Here is a 21,077-nt window from a genome sequence, read left to right as displayed (position 1 = left end):
AATAAATGGCAAACAGTGAATGTGCTTCCTGCTTGGCTATGCAAATGTGAATTGTGCCCCTCATCTGAGTAACACTTTGTTTACTCAAAGCCAAGACGGATGAGCTAACATCCCTCCTGCTCTTCTGCCACTGTTGGCACAACAACAGCCCCCTGATTGCGAGCGCTGTTCATTTGCATTGGACACATGGTGGAAATGAGATTCCCATGGTGATGGATGGGCTCAGTCTCACTGCTATTTAAACAGACTGACTGAAGACCTGTGGGGACGCGTTCCCAGCGCCACACATTCCCAGTTTCTTCATCCACAATCCCATCTCCAGATAATAGACTTGGAATGGGAATTGTCACTCTGGTGGATTAATGCTGTTTTCCCACGCTGGTTCACGTTGCAAAATTACTTAAATGGTTATTGATCATCTCCCTTCTACATGTAACAACCCAGTTGAAATTATTTTAAGGGACAGTTCTGCTACAGTGGTGAAAAAAGTTAGTCTGGATCACTGCTGCTATTGACTTTTATAATGAATTATTGATAATGCAAGGGCCATAAATATCTAGTCGTGATGATGACGTAATGTAATGACAGCTACTCTAATGTCAGATGACTTTGTTCCCATTCATTCCATTCAAACTGTTATTCCCTTTCTATTTTCATTGACAGGTATATCGGGAGCAAGCAGAGAACCAATGTGCAAACAGACGATTAATGCCGGGTACACACTACACGAGAATCAAGCCAATTTTGGGACAGATTCCCCGACGGTCGTCAGCAAAACACAGATTTTTTGATGGTTCTAAAGATTATCTTTCCAGATATTCCTGTGGTGTGAGATCTGTTAAGAGTGTTTTCTTTACATCCCCCTGATCGGCTCTGAAGTCCATCCTGGCTGCACTGATTTCAAATTGTACATATTAAACATGTTCAATATTTACGATAAGATCTGTTGTGTGTGGGGAACCCCGAGGACAGCGGACGACACAGTCACGTGGGAAAGAACGATAGCCAATGGAGAACCAAGCTGACTGAAGTGGAAGGATAACCACTGCTGTCGTGGCGGCCGCGGCTAATGAATGAGCTGATGCATGAGCTAATGCAAAACACGAGGCTTAAACTAGTAGTAAGACGGACCTCAGAAATGGAGGACCAACTTGTTGATTTGTGGCAACAACACAAATGTTTATTTAACATGTCTCCCTGACTTCATCCATCCTTCGTCAATTAAAGTAGTGCAAAAACTAACATCGCTAATTCTTCCTGTCCGTCGTCCGCCATGTCTGTTTACACTAAAGTCACGTTTGATCGCGAGATATTTTGCGAGATTTTATTTTTAATCGGGGCTCTTGTTGTTTATAAAAGGAATCTGTTAGTGTCTGGTGTCCTGTTTTGGCTAAATCTGCTCATCACACACTATAGGAACAAAACTGTTAAATTTAACATAACATGTCGTTATGTGTGGAGTCTCTCACATTTTCGAAATCTGTTAAGATTTGAAAAAATCTTTTAGTGTGGGCCAGCACCTACAATTTCCACACATTTATCTCCCTCGGGAGTCCAGAGGACCCGAACATCACATATGTAATATAATTGTGTAATTATTTCATGCAAAAGAATCATCCATCCATATGATGCAGTTTCTCGTTTTTCAGCAAAATGTTAGCTTGTGTTCAGCAGGTTTTCCAGACTGTCTTTTCTTTACATCACCCATTTAAATGGACCAATTACACCACTCGCCATTCCGAGTGACACCGTGTATGGAGTAGCAGCAAAGGATTGGCAGTGAGAGAAAGAAGGTCTATATACCTCCGTGATCCACTGACTGCTGATAATGTCACGTTTTGTGCTGACCACAGGCCTTTCAACCTGGCACACTTGCACCTATTTGTTCCTTTTGGCTAGTTCTATTGTATCTCTGACATCGATGTGTTTTTAACAAAGTGGACAAATGCATTACAAGATAAATAGCAGCACTAACATTAGCTGTTGTTAATGTTATGGCCTGGTATTGTTGTCAATAGCCCAGTAATGAGGGAATCCATTTCACTCCAACTGCAATCAATGAGAGTGTTGCCTGAATGAGGCCAGCGTGGCTGCAGGCCAGATGGATAAATACCTCTTGTAGTGAGCCGGAGACTCTATGGGAGCTTACAATGAGTGCATGTGGATAACCGAGTTTTCCCAAAAAACACAAACAAACCCACACAAAGACTGCACAAGGTCTAAAAGACATTTGTTTTATTTATCACATTTGCACGTGTGCTCAGTCACAAAACTATCAATCACCAGCATAATAACCGTTCTGTTCCTGCAACACTATAAGACCATTGTTTTAGGCTTAGAATAATGGAGCATGTACAGCACATGTACACAAACAGCTACACAAAGTTTGTTGGTGGTACGCTGCAGGCTATTAAAATATAGAATAATTTATACTATTATTGTTATTAAGTCATTTACCCTAGACAGAAAGAGCAACAGAGCGCAGAACAACTTGAGTGTGAGACCTGAAAGATAATAACTATATTTGGTAATTACGTGTAATTCTGTGGTTTAACAGTGAAGTCAGTGGGACTGCAGACTGGAGTCTCTAAATGCTGACAATTGTAGTTTAACAGTCAATGTTTGCTACGTCCGAACAGCGGTCTCCTGGATGAAAGTCCTCCCTTTGTTTGACCCATCCATCCAGCCTGACCTCCTCCCTAAGCGGACTATGTTTAGAAATGTATTTGGGATACATCAAAAACAAACATAATCCCCGAGAAAATGTTTCCCTCGCAACGTAATTGACAGTACAGTTTAGTTGTACGGGTGTGTGGGGCTGATGCTGTTAACTTTGCACACCATTAGCTTAGGTCCTAACCAGCATTCAGCTCTTCGGCAGGAGACTCCACAATCAATAAACTTAAAGGGACTGTTTGTAAGAATCAGAAATGCTTGTTAACAGCGACACCTGTGGCCGTTTAGTCAACAAAAGTCAGCGTTGGGCTCACGCTTGTGCTCGCTCTAAATAGACATGAACGAGCATCGCTCAAAACAGTGAGGCGACACACGTCAGCTAAAACCACAATATAACTCTATATTTCACCTGCTTGGCAGTAATGTTAGCTGACCAGACGAAGGTCTCTCCATGAATCACTGCTGATCCTAGTGTTGGCTTTTCCTGCTTCAGCCTCCCGACCGCGGCCGGAGGGAACAGGGGAGACACCGGAGTTTTGGTCAGAGACAATAACGTTTCTTGCTGCGGAGCCCCGTCACTTCACAAGACACAGGAAACCTCTGTTGGTCTGGAGGAGCTGCAGCAGTTATTTCTGCAGTGTGTAGTGTGCACACATGCACGTGAGAGTGGAGCTAAATAGCGTGAACGAGCGCAGTGTGCATGTCCAAAGGCAAGCAGGCAGGCAGAGGAGCAGAGCACAGCAGAGACTCCGGCCCTGGAGACCAAAGCTATGGTCTCCCCCGCGTCTTCCGACCGCGGCCAACACTGTTTTGCAAAAGGGGCTTCACTAGATATATCTTTGCGGTTTTGGTGCTTCCGTGTAGTTTGTGTTGGAGTCTGAGTCTGAACAGCGTAGCCACACGCGAGCGCGCATGGGACACCGACCCGGATTGATTTATACGTCTAAGAAGTTACAAACAGTCCCTTTAAGTATGCTTTTGTTAAGCATATCTCTGATAAGTACATAAAAAGTAAACTGAAAGTATATACTCTTATGTTAAGTTTAAAAGAAGTATACTAATAGCACACGTGAATAAACTTTTTTTTGGGTAAGGGTCTACGAAGGCCAAACCAGTGTTTTTGCATGTTGCACTGACCCACCCATTCTGTGCTTCCTTCACAATTCTATTGAAGTGAAAAATAGTCATTAGTGCTTCACTGCATTTTGTTTTTATTTAAAAGAATGTTACCGTGGTTACTGCACATCCAGTCACATGTCATACAATTCTAAGCTGAACTGAATTTAGAACTGTATGACATCACGACTTGATGACATCTTAAAGGCGTTCTAGAACTGAGAGCTTACATAAGGTGATGAGAAAGTCCTACCAGACAGACAAGAAGCAAGGCAACAAGCTCCTTGTCAGGTAAATCGAACCAAACCGAAGAACCAAACTTTGAAGCCAAACTGTGTAAGGTGAGTAACTCTATACTGCTCTCTATGTAACAACATTTTGAGCTCCTAAAATCCTCTAATTTACAACCAGAGGAGGAAAATAGGAGAGAAATATACAATATTAAGATCTATTTAGTCAGTCATTAAAAGTAGCCACCTATTGTCCCTTATTCTAAATTTAATTGAGGTGAGAGGTCATAGAGATAATCAATTTTTCTACAACACTGTGAAATATATAATGAAACAAATGATGTGCTTGTGTCAGTAAATGTAACACGCAGTTTTGCAAGTGTGTTATAATCTGTGAGAATGTAGATTAGATTTACCAATTTGATATTGAAAAAGTAAGTCTCAACAACCTGAGCTCAATCAGCACTCATAACATAATACATAAAACGTTTTCTCTTTTGTTCCCAGTTCACTTTCCAGCTCTTTGAGAGAAAATGAATACATCAGCGAACAACTCAAATAAGGACCAGCTCCCAATCCCCAGAGGATATGAGTACCAGAAAGTTCTGGCTGAAGGCAATAATGCACAAGTCATCAAGTGTGTGAAACCACGCACTAGAGAGACTATGGTTGTGAAGATTGGCAAAAACGGCAACGACCTCATTCACGAGGTAGGACACTGTTTGTTTTGATGACTGATTTTGATTTCATGGGTGTAAAATAGACATTTGAAAAAATGGGGTGGGGTGGGGTATGTACTAATGGCTATGGTAATAATGGCAGTACTGCATACTATATACAAAACTACACCAAAGTGGTAACAAAGAGCCTGACTGGTACAGTGTCCCAGACCATGAATGGGCAGCACAGACTATCACGCTCAATACTTGAACTGGAGGAAATATACTTGAATTATCAAGTGATTTGATTAATTTAAAGAGGATTTGACTGAAACAGTTGTGATATGATGAAAACAGAGACATGTTCAATCATTTTCCCCGTTTACATTCATCATTCATCATTCACAACAAAAAATTGCCATTTATCATTTAAGGAAAGTGGCTTCAAGGGTGAAAAAAAAAAGACATTTGCCTGCACTGTAGTCAGTGGGCGTGGTTTATAATTGACATTTTGGGTGAAAGTAACAAACACTGCGTGCTGTAAATTATAAATGTCATTTAGGTGTTGTGAAGGATGAATGGTCGACAGGTGATTATCAGATCAACACTGTTTCAAATAAAATGTCAATCAAGTTCATCAAACCAATTAACAAATTTATCAATCTATTTTTCCATTATTAATTCATAAGCATTTTCATCACTTCCCTTTCCTTCCAATTAGTTTTTGTTACTTCCACCCTTGAGGCCCCTCTTTAAATGACAAATAGCAATTTTGTGTTGTGATTGACGAATGTAAGACGCGGAAAATGATGAACCATGGCTCTGTTTCCATCATATAACGACTGTTTTAGTCAAATCGGCTTTAAATTAATAAAATCACTTGATCATTTCTTCAATTCAAATGCATTTTCATCACCATTTTTTTTTATCAATTAATCTTTGTCACTTCCACCCATCAAGTGTTTCTAATATTTCTGGGTAGTAGTGATGACTGTTGTTGTTGATAATGGCTAGTTAGTCCATGTGAACATATCAGTTAACATTTCATGTCTCCCCAGGTGAAAGTGCTAGAAGACCTCAGGAAGCACAACATGACCAGGTTCAACATTGTGGATTTTTTTGGCACGGTCATCAATAACGGCAAGACTGGTCTGAAGTTTGAGACGTTGGATATCGGCCTTCTGGACTACATTCGAAAAGAAGGCGGCCAGATGCATCTGGAGGACATCCGAAAAGTCATTGAGCAGGTAGGGCATCGGCAAGAAACTTAAAGCTCTGTCACTTTCGAACTGTGCTCCACACTTCCAAGCACTTTGTAACTTTGGAGTTCTGTTTTTATGTGATCAAATTTTCTATCTCTACATTTCATTCTTAATATTATCATTGTTCCTTGCAGCTGGCATTCGCATTGTATGGCCTGAAGACGCAGGGCATAATCCATACTGATGTGAAACCAGACAACATCATGCTGACGAATCGCAACAGAATTCCACTGAGGGTGAAACTCATTGACTTCGGCAAGGCAATATACAAATCTGATGTCAAGCCGGACACGGATGCCGAGCCGGTTTACAACAGGTAAGAAACACCGATAATTTTTTAAACTGAGAATACTTGAATTCAGGGCTGCATACTCCCCACCTTCTGTTAAAAACGTGCTGCTGCTATTATTTAGTTTGTAACTCCAAGTTATGTTTTGCTTTGATTATTAAATCAATGTTCCTCATTTCATTCAAGGTTTTTAAGCGCTCCAGAAAATCTGTTGGGACTCCCGTTTTCTGAGGCCATCGACATGTGGTCTCTGGGCTGCGTGTTGGGGATCATGTTGACTGGCCGGACACTCTTCCCCGACACAAACAGCCATGACACAGTGAGTATTTGACCACAAAACAACTCTCTGCCTGCTTTCCACTCTATTTCTGAATAGACCAAGTACTGCTGCATTTATTAACTCTCCCTAAATGGCCAGCCTCAGTTTGCTATCTAAAGAATGATTGGGCCTCTATTTGTTTTTTGTTTTTTACAAACTGAAACTCATTTTCATTACTTTGAAAATCACTCTTTTCAGTTGAGAATCACAAGCACACACAATCAGAGTTTTAAACCAGTAGTCCAAATATGAAATACTATTTATAAATGAAAACAAACAGTTAATAAACTAATGGACTGTAAAGGTCCATTCGTTTTTTGCTGAGCTACTTCCTGGTACAACTTTGAGTGCGTGTTTGGCTTCATCCGAGTGAATTCTTTTCAAGCTAAAGCACATGCTCAACCAAGCTAGAGCATCGAGCTGGTAGCACTTAAATGAGGAGTATCGAGGCCTAAATTTGATTGGAAACTGGGCGTTCCTAATTGAAAGCTACAACACAGATGAGGCTTGCCAGACCAGTGCCTCTTTTTAGATCTTTTTTAAAGTAGTTTCAAGTCTGATTATCTACTGTGTGACACTCTGGTGTTATTCTTTATTTTTGGCAGCTGCAAAGCACGTAGTACAATTGCTATGAATGTTATAATTGTAACCATAGCAATGTTTAATGACAAAAGAATAAGGTGGCATTACTAATGATTATTTTTATGATGCGTTTTGTATCCAGCTCCGATCCATGATCGACCTCCTGGGTCCACCACCGAAGCACCTCATCGACGCTGGTCTGAGATCCAAGATGTTCTTTGAGAAAACTATCTCCGATGAGTGGATTCTGAAGGTATAATACCCATTCTTTTATTTTTCCAATTGTTAATTTATCTTTAACCTTCCTCCTCTTATTAAAACAAAAAGTTTTTCTACAGTTATTACAAGTAATCAGCTAATTATATTGACATATATGTATCTTAAATATGTTCAACTTTCTTTTACACGCTTCAGGAGCACCCGGGATCAGCAGATGACTCCTCAGACGCCCCGCCCGACACGTTCCATTCTCTGGAAACATTGAAGGCGGTAGGTGGTTAGCTGCTGAAACGTGATTTTCATTTATTGTCTTTTCATGATTTAGGAAAAAGACTTGACCAGTGTTGTATTTTCCATTTGTATCCTAAACCAGATGCGTCTGGAGAAATACAATGACAAAGAAGCCGATCAGAGGGGGGCATGCATTGATCTGTTGAAGGAGATGCTCAGGTGGGATAGGGGGTTGAGGATTTCCCCTAATGCTATTTCCAACCACCCATTCTTAACCAGGCGCTACCACGAAAGCAAACCCCCCCTCAGGTCCTGGTAAGTCCTGTGTGCATCTGTTTGTATGCCTGGTGCCCCCAATGAATCATTGTTATTGATTGGCTTAATGATCAGTGTAATTAATAAGAATGTCATGTAATTGTATGTCTTGATTCAACAGTATCTCACTGACAGCCGGGATCGTCATGGTTCAGCCCGCCGCCCCCGAGAACAGTACACACCTGGAAAAGACGTCTGATCTGGACAGTGAAAAGTGGTATGATTATTTTCTCTGAACATGGCACAATGATCAGTGTAATCAATAAGAATGTCATTTAATTGTATATCTTGATTCAACAGTGTCTCACCGCCATCCGGTGTCATCATGGTTCAGCCTGCAGCCCCCAAGAAGAGCATTGATCTGGACAGAAAAAAGTGGTATGATCATATTCTCTGAACATGGCACTCATCCCTCCAATGGAAGAGAGAAATTGATTGATTGGCACAATGATCAGTGTAATCAATTAGAACATAATTTAATTGTATGTCTTGATTCAACAGTGTCTCACTGCCATCTGGGATCATCATGGTTCAGCCTGCAGCCCCCGAGAACAGAAGACACCTGGAAGGGACGTCTGATCTGTACAGTGAAACGTGGTATGATTATTTTCTCTGAACATGGCACTCATCCCTCCAACAGAAGAGAGAAATGAATTAATTGGCACAATGATCAGTGTAATCAATAAGAACGTCATTTAATTGTATGTCTTGATTCAACAGTGTCTCACCGCCATCTGGTGTCATCATGGTTCAGCCTGCAGCCCCTGAGAACGACATTGACCTGGACGAGGAGTCTGATGAGGACAGTGAAACAAGGTAAGATTATTTTCTCTGAACATGGCACTCACCCCTCCAACAGAAGAGAGAAATTGATTGATTGGCATAATGACTGTGTAATCAATAAGAACGTAATTTAATTGTATGCCTTGATTCAACAGTATCTCACTGCCAGGCGGGATCTCCATGGTTGTGTCTTCAGCCCTCAAGAACGGTACACACCTGGAAAAGACGTCTGGTGTTGACAGTGAAAGGTGGTAAGATTATTTTCTCTGAACATGGCACTCATCCCTCGAACAGAAGAGAGAAATGGATTGATTGGCACAATGATCAGAGTAATCAATAAGAACATCATTTAATTGTATGTCTTGAATCAACAGTGTCTCACCGCCATCCGGTGTCGTCATGGTTCAGCCTGCAGCCCCCGAGGACAACATTGACCTGGACGAGGAGTCTGATGAGGACAGTGATACAAGGTAAGATTATTTTCTCTGAACATGGCACTCATCCCTCCAACAGAAGAAAGAAATTGATTGATTGGCATAATGATTAGTATAATCAATAGGAACGTCATTTAATTGTATGTCTTGATTCAACAGTTTCTCACCGCAATCTGGTGTCATCGCGGATCAGCCCGCCGCCCCCGAGAACAACATTGACCTGGAAGAGATTCCTGATCGGGACAATGAAAGAATGTAAGATTATTTTCTCTGAACATGGCACTCATCCCTCCAATGGAAGAGAGAAATTGATTGATTGGCACAATGATCAGTGTAATCAATTAGAACATAATTTAATTGTATGTCTTGATTCAACAGTGTCTCACTGCCATCTGGGATCATCATGGTTCAGCCTGCAGCCCCCGAGAACAGAAGACACCTGGAAGGGACGTCTGATCTGTACAGTGAAACGTGGTATGATTATTTTCTCTGAACATGGCACTCATCCCTCCAACAGAAGAGAGAAATTAATTAATTGGCACAATGATCAGTGTAATCAATAAGAACGTCATTTAATTGTATGTCTTGATTCAACAGTGTCTCACCGCCATCTGGTGTCATCATGGTTCAGCCTGCAGCCCCTGAGAACGACATTGACCTGGACGAGGAGTCTGATGAGGACAGTGAAACAAGGTAAGATTATTTTCTTTGAACATGGCACTCACCCCTCCAACAGAAGAGAGAAATTGATTGATTGGCATAATGACTGTGTAATCAATAAGAACGTAATTTAATTGTATGCCTTGATTCAACAGTATCTCACTGCCAGGCGGGATCTCCATGGTTGTGTCTTCAGCCCTCAAGAACGGTACACACCTGGAAAAGACGTCTGGTGTTGACAGTGAAAGGTGGTAAGATTATTTTCTCTGAACATGGCACTCATCCCTCGAACAGAAGAGAGAAATGGATTGATTGGCACAATGATCAGAGTAATCAATAAGAACATCATTTAATTGTATGTCTTGAATCAACAGTGTCTCACCGCCATCCGGTGTCGTCATGGTTCAGCCTGCAGCCCCCGAGGACAACATTGACCTGGACGAGGAGTCTGATGAGGACAGTGACGCAAGGTAAGATTATTTTCTCTGAACGTGGCACTTATCCCTCCAACAGAAGAAAGAAATTGATTGATTGGCATAATGATTAGTGTAATCAATAAGAATGTAATTTAATTGTATGTCTTGATTCAACAGCTCCTCATCGTCATTCGGTTCAGACCTGGACGAGGATTCTGATGAGGACGGTGAAACAATGTAAGATTATTTTCTCTGAACATGGCACTCACCCCTCCAACAGAAGAAATGAATTGATTGATTGACATAATGATTAGTATAATCAATAGGAACGTCATTTAATTGTATGTCTTGATTCAACAGTTTCTCACCGCCATCTGGTGTCATCGCGAATCAGCCCGCCGCCCCCGTGATCAACATTGACCTGGAAGAGATTCCTGATCGGGACAATGAAAGAATGTAAGATTATTTTCTCTGAACATGACACTCACCCCTCCAACAGAAGAGAGAAATTGATTGATTGGCATAATGACTGTGTAATCAATAAGAACGTAATTTAATTGTATGCCTTGATTCAACAGTATCTCACTGCCAGGCGGGATCTCCATGGTTGTGTCTTCAGCCCTCAAGAACGGTACACACCTGGAAAAGACGTCTGGTGTTGACAGTGAAAGGTGGTAAGATTATTTTCTCTGAACATGGCACTCATCCCTCGAACAGAAGAGAGAAATGGATTGATTGGCACAATGATCAGAGTAATCAATAAGAACATCATTTAATTGTATGTCTTGAATCAACAGTGTCTCACCGCCATCCGGTGTCGTCATGGTTCAGCCTGCAGCCTCCGAGGACAACATTGACCTGGACGAGGAGTCTGATGAGGACAGTGATACAAGGTAAGATTATTTTCTCTGAACGTGGCACTTATCCCTCCAACAGAAGAAAGAAATTGATTGATTGGCATAATGATTAGTGTAATCAATAAGAATGTAATTTAATTGTATGTCTTGATTCAACAGCTCCTCATCGTCATTCGGTTCAGACCTGGACGAGGATTCTGATGAGGACGGTGAAACAATGTAAGATTATTTTCTCTGAACATGGCACTCACCCCTCCAACAGAAGAAATGAATTGATTGATTGACATAACGATTAGTATAATCAATAGGAACGTCATTTAATTGTATGTCTTGATTCAACAGTTTCTCACCGCCATCTGGTGTCATCGCGAATCAGCCCGCCGCCCCCGTGATCAACATTGACCTGGAAGAGATTCCTGATCGGGACAATGAAAGAATGTAAGATTATTTTCTCTGAACATGACACTCACCCCTCCAACAGAAGAGAGAAATGGATTAATTGGCAAAATGATCAGAGTAATCAATAAGAACGTAATTTAATTGAATGTGTTGATTCAACAGTTTCTCACTGCCAGGCGGGATCTCCATGGTTGTGTCTTCAGCCCCCAAGAGCGGTACACACCTGGACGAGGAGTCTGATGAGGACAGTGACGCAAGGTAAGATTATTTTCTCTGAACGTGGCACTTATCCCTCCAACAGAAGAAAGAAATTGATTGATTGGCATAATGATTAGTGTAATCAATAAGAATGTAATTTAATTGTATGTCTTGATTCAACAGCTCCTCATCGTCATTCGGTTCAGACCTGGACGAGGATTCTGATGAGGACGGTGAAACAATGTAAGATTATTTTCTCTGAACATGGCACTCACCTCTCCAACAGAAGAAAGAAATTGATTGATTGGCATAATGATTAGTATAATCAATAGGAACGTCATTTAATTGTATGTCTTGATTCAACAGTTTCTCACCGCCATCTGGTGTCATCGCGAATCAGCCCGCCGCCCCCGAGATCAACATTGACCTGGAAGAGATTCCTGATCGGGACAATGAAAGAATGTAAGATTATTTTCTCTGAACATGGCACTCACCCCTCCAACAGAAGAGAGAAATGGATTAATTGGCAAAATGATCAGAGTAATCAATAAGAACGTCATTTAATTGTATGTCTTGATTCAACAGTTTCTCACTGCCATGCGGGATCTCCATGGTTGTGTCTTCAGGCCCCAAGAACAGTAGACACCTGGAAAAGACGTCTGATGAGGACGGTGAAACAATGTAAGATTATTTTCTCTGAACCTCACCCCTCCAACAGAAGAGAGAAACTGAGCCATATTTAAGCAGATTTTTTGTCATGACAAAAACAGGACTAAAATACTAACTCTGTGTGCATTTATATTTTTAATCCCCAATCTGCTCCACTTCCTCCCACATCTGTGGACGCCACCAGGATCCATCCGGACAACGAAGACCTCTCTCCCGACACTTCTGGTAAGAAGAAATGATCTTGTTTCTTAATTGTCGAGAATTCCATAATATTGTTTAATCTGGGGATGGTTGAGGTGTTTAATGTTGATTTATTTTCAGACAAAAAGAAGAAAAAGAAGAACGGCTTCAAACGTTTCCTGTCCTGGATGAAGAAGGCCATTTGCCCTTGCTGCAACGTGAAGAACGTGCAGGACTGACAGTTTCTACAGAGGTTTAGTAGCAAAAGACCTGAGAGGTGACCTCTCAAGTGTTCTGCTACAAAAGCATTTGTAGTTGTCCTTACAGGCAGCATGGTGGCATTGTTGGTGTTTGTGTGAGTTTTCACCGGTTGTTCCGGTTTCTCCCACTGGCCAAACACATGCCTGTCAGATTGGTTGGAGACTAAATTGACGCTTAAATGTTATGCGTACGTTTAGTCCGGGTGATCCGGTTTCTCCCCACTGGCCAAACACATGTCTGTCAGATTGGTTGGAGACTAAATTGACGCTTAAATGTTATGCGTACGTTTAGTCCGGGTGATCCGGTTTCCCCCCACTGGCCAAACACATGCCTGTCAGATTGGCTGGAGACTAAATTGACGCTTAAATGTTATGCGTACGTTTAGTCCGGGTGATCCGGTTTCTCCCCACTGGCAAAACACATGCCTTTGAGATTGATTGGAGACTTAATTGACGCTGATATCTCATGCGTGGGTTTTTACTGGGTGATCCGGTTTCCTCCTACTTAAAGGGACTGTTTGTAAGAATCAGAAATGCTTGTTAACAGCGACACCTGTGGCCGTTAAGTCAACGACCGGTTGTAACTGTAAAATTAAATAAATATATCTACTCTTTATCATATTACATAATTGCCTCTGCATTCAATTATTATTGGTTTTAGTAATAACTTAATTCTGGGAAAAATTATTGCAAGCAGACATTCAAGTGTAAAACTATCATACAATTTATTTTAAAAATTATTTCAGTAACAAAAACACATGCGTGTGCATCGACACAAAAATACTGAATGTGAATGGCATTGATAATAGTAAACATGTGGCTGTATGAACACACACACCTGCACACACACACACTGAGTACATACTGTACACAAAGTAATATACTAATAAAGTCAAAGTAACAATAAGGGTTGTTTCATTTCATAACTATACTGCTCAGGTTCTGGTTGAGGTTTCTCAGGCATAATGTGGACGAAGTGGGATGTGAGAGTGATGCTGTCTGGCCCTGTACCCACCAAGTAGATCTCTATTCACCCTGAGACACCATATTACACACCATCCTAATCCATGGATCAATCCCTGCACATAACAACAAACACAAAACACACAAAATGCAAGCGCCACCATTAGAATGCACGCATATTACATTGTGCCTATTCTTGATTGAAATACATTTCATGATATTGTATATACCTGAAGGTTAAAAGCGTACCTATTTGTTTTCTGGCCGGACGACTGACGCCATTTTTCTGAGGTCAGTCCATCGATGTCTGGCTTAAGGTCTTGTGCGGTAGCAATCCGTAAAACAGCGTGGAGGTTATCATCGCTGATGCGTGATCTGTGCTTGGTTCAGATTTCTGATTGAAAACATCTGTTTGCACAGGTAAGTGCTTCCAAACATGAAGAGGACATGGGCAGCTTGAAGTCGGAGCTGTTGCATCAAAGCAGGGGGGAGGAGACGGTAAAAGTCCTTGATTGCAGCATCCTGTAACTTTGCTCCCAGGCTACTGTTGCATTAAAGTTCTATTAATTCCATCTGAAGGTGATGCGGTGCACTGTCAACGTCGGTGGTGAAAGGATTGGCAAAGATGGCAAAGGTTTGGCACTGTGCTTTAAAGTCGGAGAAGCGCAGATCGAATTCATTAATCAACCAGTTCACTTTGGTAGCTAATCGATCGCATGAAAAAGCACCCGGGATTGAGGTTGAGATGATCTGTGTTTGGGGATTTTCACAGATTTCTTGGGCAATAAACCCAAATTAAGTCACATAATTTCCCAACAGCACAAAAATTGACAGCCTATACAATCATTAAAAATATATTTCAGCTACATCATCTAATGCTGCAGAGTAGAGGGAGAAATTGAGATGGGAGCAGCACAGAGTGACACAGACAGTGAGAAGCATGACTCAGCCCTTTCCTTCCTCATTAGGAGTCTTGAGTGTGTGCCGAGCTGTTAAAATGTTTAGGATGCTTCTCCAAGCTGGGGCTCCCTCTCTCACCTTGGCCAAGTTCATCTTCTAACAGTAAGGGAGTGACACACAGATGTACATGAGTACACTCCCAAAGTTACTCATAGTCACATCTAAAACCTTTTTGGCTACTAATGAATTAATCTTTTGTGAATTAAGTCTGATATGCTCTGAGAATACCTATTATTCTGCAACCTTGTTTGCCTTTTCCTCCCACACAGCTACAACTTTGCTGTTTAACTGGCTGTAGCGTTAAGCCGATGAATTACTTTCCGTGAGTATGAGTGGGTCTGATGAGGTAAATATTGTCATCATAGGAGACATCAATTTGTTGTGACTGCACGAACTTGTCCGGACTTGTCTGTGCGGCCACTATGCTACAAGTGGTAGAGCAGCGATCTACTGCGCACGTGTGGAACGCATCCTCCAAGTGGACAGTATTAACGGAACTACTAAGTGTCCATGGTGTCCACTGCTGTCCGTGTCCGTCTGGGAGTATTTTACTGACAGCGTGTCCACACCGCTCACGTGAGCAGCGCCTGTTGTTTTTTTTATTTCGACGTCCATGTTAACAGGTTAGAGCAGCCACACGTCTTCAAAGAAAATGACGAACATGTGAAATTCGTGTCTATGTACACGAATCAATACATTTCGTGACTAATCATGAACTACTGTGAATAAACTTTACAGTTCACTCTTTAATTAAATGACAATAAATAATTTAAAATTCAAGATGTTTTTTTGTATTTCATTTAGTCTAAATAGTATAGAGTATAGTTTAGTAGAGTATAGTTGCACCAATATGGATTGTTGAATGGAAACAGATGTAAAAGGTAAGTTTGTATAGGTAAATTATATATACGTATTGGTCACTCATTAAAATTTTCTTCTTTACCAGTGTAGTTATATTATATAACAGGTTAGAGCAGCCACACTGCCAACATGAGCAGCAATCGCGGCTGCGTGTCAGCGGCATCTCTTCTAGAGATACGAAGTCTTGCCTATTTGTACCGCGAGCGGTTCACAGCAACAACAGACAGTGAAAATGATCAGTTGACAGTAAATTGACATCATACCAGCAACATTACAACACTTTCAATGTCTGTATCTGTAGAATATGTTACAGACTTTAAAAAAAGTAAAGATTTATTTTTAAATCAACACTTCCTTCTTTCATTTAAAAATAAAAGCCCTCAAACGTTTTTTTTCCACTAACTAGCTACCGACTCAACATTAGCATACCAAAACTACCATCACAAAGTAAAACTCGTCTCCAAAGCAAACAGTAGAGACATTATCGGCCTAATGTTACATGTGTTCGCCTTTTACTAGCTAATTAAATGCCAAACGCACTTAAAATCCCAAGCCGACGGCCACACGGACCGCCTCAGTGGGCTGCTGTCAGTGGCAGGACGGGGGAGCCCTAGTCTTCGCTTCGTTGGCTTTGGATTATAACTGAGTGAGATAGTTCGTTAGTTGAAGAAGAGCACTGGCAACATTAGGCCAATAATGTCTCTAATGTTTGTTTTGTAGATACGTTTTATTTTGTGACAGTAGTTTTGATATGCTACTGTTCTGCCGTTAGCTAGCTAGCAGAAGCTACCGGCAAATTACATAAACAAACGCTATGACGTGGGCTTCAGAATAAAGTAGTGCTTTTGGCATTTATTTTCTCAGCGAGCCTGTCTTTGAACGGTCTGAATGAGACAGCAGAGAGGAGACAGAAAATATGAACGGTAGTTAATGACGAGACAAATATTTTTTTGATTCCCGTTTGAATTGTACCATGAATCACACATATGCTTGTCAATTTAAAACATAATTTTGCAAGTCAAGAAAGTTGCAGTATAAGACTGTGAAAAACTACACACTCAAAAGTCAAGTGGCGTTTCTCTCGCTGAAGCTACGATGCCTGTGTTTCGTACTGGGATGTACTCATATGAGCAACGAGTCCGGCTAGACTATCATATCAGGATTTGAAATGTTGTATTACACATCCCTATCATCTTCTCTCCAGTCAAACTGCAGACTGAGGTCAGTGTGATAACATATGGTGTGCGGGCTACATGCTGCATTATACTGAGACGGGCAATGAAAGGATAACAGGGACTTTCCTTTTGCGAGCCTAAGCACTTTGTGAACCCCAGCTCCGTGTGGTAATTGACTGGACTCTTCTTAGACATCTCCAGGTTGCTAATTAATGGCTCATGTTAATGACTACCTGTGTTAGATGTAATCACATGAATAAAACATTCAGTTGTGAGGAAAGACCAAGGTCATATATTGAGTCTTTACAACCTACTGTGTCCTTTCTTCTGTACATGTGATGTTGGGGAAGAAGGATACTGCAGCACACTAAAGTGCAATGCACATTGGCGCCAAAACCACTATAGTAACCCTGGCGTCACTTTAGGATTAGGCATCAAAACCACTTTAGTTAGGTTTAGGGAAAAAAAATAATACATGGATGGGTTGGCACTGAAGGTTGTGAACATGGGACACGAACAAGCAGCTTATTGTAAAGTGACGCACACTACACGAACAGCGGTCTCCTGGATGAAAGCCTTGTGTTTGTTGGACCCATCCACACAATGTGTCTCTTTTCACTCTTTAAACTACACTCCAGGCACAGTTTATGGAACGCCCGGTGTGTTTCATACCAGCGCTAAAGGGTGCCTTGTGCGTTGGTATATAACGCCCTGGGAATGAGATCGGACTGGACTGCTGCAACATCCAATTTTTCAGAGAAATTGTCCTGAAAAGGTGTGTGTATAAAAAGTTAATAATCCAAAAAAGAGGCTATCTTTAAATAGTTTTATAACTGTGCAGTGACATGACTTGAATTTTTAAATTGGAATTACAGCAACTTTCACATGACGTGAACGTGACATGAAGCATAGCTACAGCCGATAAGGCACAGCTGCAGCAAACAAATACGTTAATGACATATCACTGCTGAGAGTGATGGAGTTTAAAGTGATGAAGGATAGTTGAGTATGAGATGTCCTAAAATTGACACCGTGCTATAGATAAAAAAAAAAAAACGTACAACAGGGTTGCCAACTCCCATGTCATATTCAGACACATTCTCCTTTAAATTTACAGTCTGCAGAAAACAAGCTCTGTTGGTTAACTCCCGATCCACTGCTCTATATCTCACCCTCGGTGTTACCCCCCTCACCATCTCCTCTCAGTTAAGGTGTGAACGAGACACCTCTGCAGAGGTGACACCAGCTCCAACACAAAGGAAGATTTAACTGGAGACATTTTCGGCTTCAGTCGTGTAATTTCCTCGACAACATGGCTGACTGCAAACACTGAGAGACACAATAAGCCAAATGGGAAATTACATTACAGCAGTTAAGTTATGCTAACTTCAGTTCTGGGATTTACTATCCAATTCTGTTAGATTGGTCTCATTTGCAGGCTCCTAATATTGAGTTTGGAATTCAGAACAGGGCTCTCTGTCTCACACAAGGTCATCACATACATCTTAAACAGAAATTCAAGAGGACAAACTATTGGTGATCCATGACCCTGTTGGCAATATACTAATACAATTTAACACATTACATGGACATTAAAAAATCAGTGGCATGATGTCCTAACTTTTCAGATCAATGCCAGAGGAGGTTGGTCCATAGAGGCAGAGGAGTTTAATCCTCCTCTATTTATGAGAGGCAAGAGGGTGATCAAAAACGGGTTGAAATAGACCATTGCCAAATCTCAGTATATCATTTATAAAAAAAAATTCTCTAGTCTTTGGAAAAAAAATCCATGGATGTGTAAAGAGAACTCGATACAGCATTGTAGGTGGGCTCCTGTTCATTCCTGTGAGAGTTGATCAGTGGCGCATGAAGCCAAAATGGCTCGACTGCTGAGTGATAAAGTACCCGAATCTTCTAGCGGTCTTCTGCATCCATTGGGCCCATAGAGCAGGCGCAGTAGCGTTTGCTTTAACCCCGCCTCCCAGCCCGCGGTCTGGGGCTCATTCACATGAATGGAGGAACACAAGGTCTTTTCGTATTAGGTACGATCAAGACCCCAGGAAGTGCACCGGTAGTCGATCTGGACTTTTGTAGAGGCCAAACGGCGGTACTGCAACCTTTGTGTCAGTCACGTGATACATTGGGCCAAAAAATACTTTTTCCAATAGAATTCCATTGAGAAAGAGACGTCTGTAACTCAGCAGATAATTTTTTTGAGGTGAATCAACTCCCCAGTACGAACACTCTTATAGCTCTAATTTAAAAAATAAAGTTTTTAAAGTTGTAAAACGCACCAACAGCTGAATCCAGAGTTATTTCTCCCCCTCCATTCATGCGAGTGAGACCCAGAACGAGGCTGGAGCGCAAGCCGTGGCGACGGCCTGACGTGGCGACGGCCTGACGTTGACCAAGTCATGTGACCGAGCGGACGCTACTCCACCAATCATCTTGGACACTACGCCAAGATCCGGTTACTTTTCCAGATGGAAGTCGAGCCATTTAGGCTTCATGCGCCAATGAGCAACTCTCATATGAATGAACGGGGCCCCGCCTCCAAAGCTGTATCCAGTTCTTTTAATACATCCATGGTTTTCGTATTAGCTATGATTGATTCGTAGCGTGCCAGAGTACGATTGAGTACATTAGTAATGTTGTTATGTAGCATCAACATTTTCGTGACATTTTTTTGTGTTGATGTTTGCATTATGCCTAGCTAAGGGCAGAACATTAAATTAGCTAAATAAAATGACAAACATTCAGACTAACAAACTGGACTTTGGGGTCAAGTGGATTCGGATCCGAGCCTGGGTCCCTGATGTGAAAGCCTTCTAAGCTGCTAGCATGGCTGAACACTCTTAACACTAAAATTAAGTAGTTTCTTCACACATTTATGTGCTTGTTCATAGACTAAAAGTAATGTTACACACAGAAGTTACCTTTTTTAACAGTGGAACTTACTTTCCTGGGTAAAAATATGAAGCCAGAGAAAAAGAAGGTTAAAATAACAGACTATCTCACAACTGAGAGAGGGAAAAGAAAAGAACCTGTCCTTAAATTGGTTCTGAGTAAAGCCAGAGAAATGCCTGTGTAAATGTCACAGGAACCATCTGGGGTAGCCTATTAACAGTATCACACAACACATGGGCCCTTGTAGGTGCCGTTTGCTCATGTATGAAGGCAGCGTTGTGTAAAACCGCACTGAAAAAATCTGTCAATTTGTCTCCTGAATTACAGACAAAGGCAGAAACCGTTTCTTTTAATTGCTGCATTCAACCATCTGGTGCATCAGGCAACATTTTTATTTAAATATAATCTACATTTTAAGGCTCTGTATTGACATTTCCTATTATATTCTATTCTACAGTCCTATATGCACTTCTGGCATTGATTCAGAGTCGAATTGAGATACACTTTTGAGTCACGCACCATGGGATGACAATATATCTCATTGATTTTTCACGTTTCGAAAGGACACATGAAGATTTATTGCCTTTGCTTTGGCCATGAGAAGCCGAGCCTCGGGGGAGTACACCCATACATCTTTTTCGGCCGAGGTCCACCTAAAGGCTCGGTCTGGCCGCTTGCCTGTCGGTTACCACGGCAACCCCATCCCCCATCCCTTCTGAACGCACGCTGGAAGTGAGAGGATGTGTGTCTATTGAGTGGACTGTGTTCTTTTAATGTTGTTGTGTCTGTATCTTATGTGTGAGTGGAAGTCTTTTGGCATTGTGGAACCGACACAATATTACTTATAACACTGATACACAGATCATATCACAGAATTTCGTTGTTTCCATGTTTGTCCCCATCTTGCTGTTGCATGTAACACACAGCAGGAGACGGCGCAATATTGACATAAGTGTCAACAAGCCACCAACAAACTCTGAGCAGATTCCCCACTGAGACTGACGAGTGGGACTCCACATTAAGAGTCTGCTTTTCTGTCTTCCTGTGTGTCATTTTCGTTTTTTCACATCACTTATCATCCCTTTCTTTTTCTCTTTTTTTTTGTCTCCAGTAAGGCCTATTTTCTCAGTCTTCTCTCCCTCCTTATGTCTCCGTAGCCTTAGGCCATCACAACGAGGTGTTGAAAACTGGTGTCAACAGAGGCGTCTGACTCCCAGACAACAGTCCCGCCAGATAAACTCCTGTCAGTGTCAGAGACAACACTATATACCACAAGTACACTTTAGCCTTTAAACAAGCTCTTAAAGCACTGGACTAATGCAGTATTATCGAAAAATACAGCTTAGATTTTTTTGTTTATATTATGTTCATTTACTTATAAGATACTGCATGGTTTAAACTGTTTATTCTAACAGCCAATAGTGAAGTAAGACAAACAAGATCATTCAACGAAACAT

General features: G+C 41.4%; 1 protein-coding gene across 1 annotated transcript; it reads left to right on the top strand.

The window, feature by feature from the left end:
- The first annotated feature begins 3,976 nt into the window (after nucleotides 1-3,976).
- On the top strand, nucleotides 3,977-13,379 carry LOC141773591 (uncharacterized). The gene is made up of 26 exons (XM_074645435.1): nucleotides 3,977-4,133; nucleotides 4,530-4,732; nucleotides 5,740-5,928; nucleotides 6,078-6,259; nucleotides 6,419-6,551; nucleotides 7,276-7,386; nucleotides 7,548-7,622; nucleotides 7,726-7,898; nucleotides 8,020-8,115; nucleotides 8,199-8,276; nucleotides 8,400-8,495; nucleotides 8,619-8,714; nucleotides 8,837-8,932; nucleotides 9,056-9,151; nucleotides 9,275-9,370; nucleotides 9,494-9,589; nucleotides 9,713-9,808; nucleotides 10,369-10,428; nucleotides 11,208-11,267; nucleotides 11,391-11,486; nucleotides 11,610-11,705; nucleotides 11,829-11,888; nucleotides 12,012-12,107; nucleotides 12,231-12,326; nucleotides 12,499-12,539; nucleotides 12,636-13,379. The coding sequence occupies exons 2-26, from the start codon at nucleotides 4,556-4,558 to the stop codon at nucleotides 12,731-12,733; spliced, it is 2,589 nt and encodes an 862-aa protein (XP_074501536.1). The 5' UTR covers nucleotides 3,977-4,133; nucleotides 4,530-4,555; the 3' UTR covers nucleotides 12,734-13,379.
- The last annotated feature ends 7,698 nt before the right edge of the window (nucleotides 13,380-21,077 follow it).

The sequence above is a fragment of the Sebastes fasciatus genome, chromosome 9 (assembly GCF_043250625.1).
Source record: "Sebastes fasciatus isolate fSebFas1 chromosome 9, fSebFas1.pri, whole genome shotgun sequence".
NCBI lineage: Eukaryota > Metazoa > Chordata > Actinopteri > Perciformes > Sebastidae > Sebastes > Sebastes fasciatus.
The sequence above is the reverse complement of the archived record's forward strand: the minus strand, read 5'-3'. Positions and strand labels throughout refer to the sequence as shown.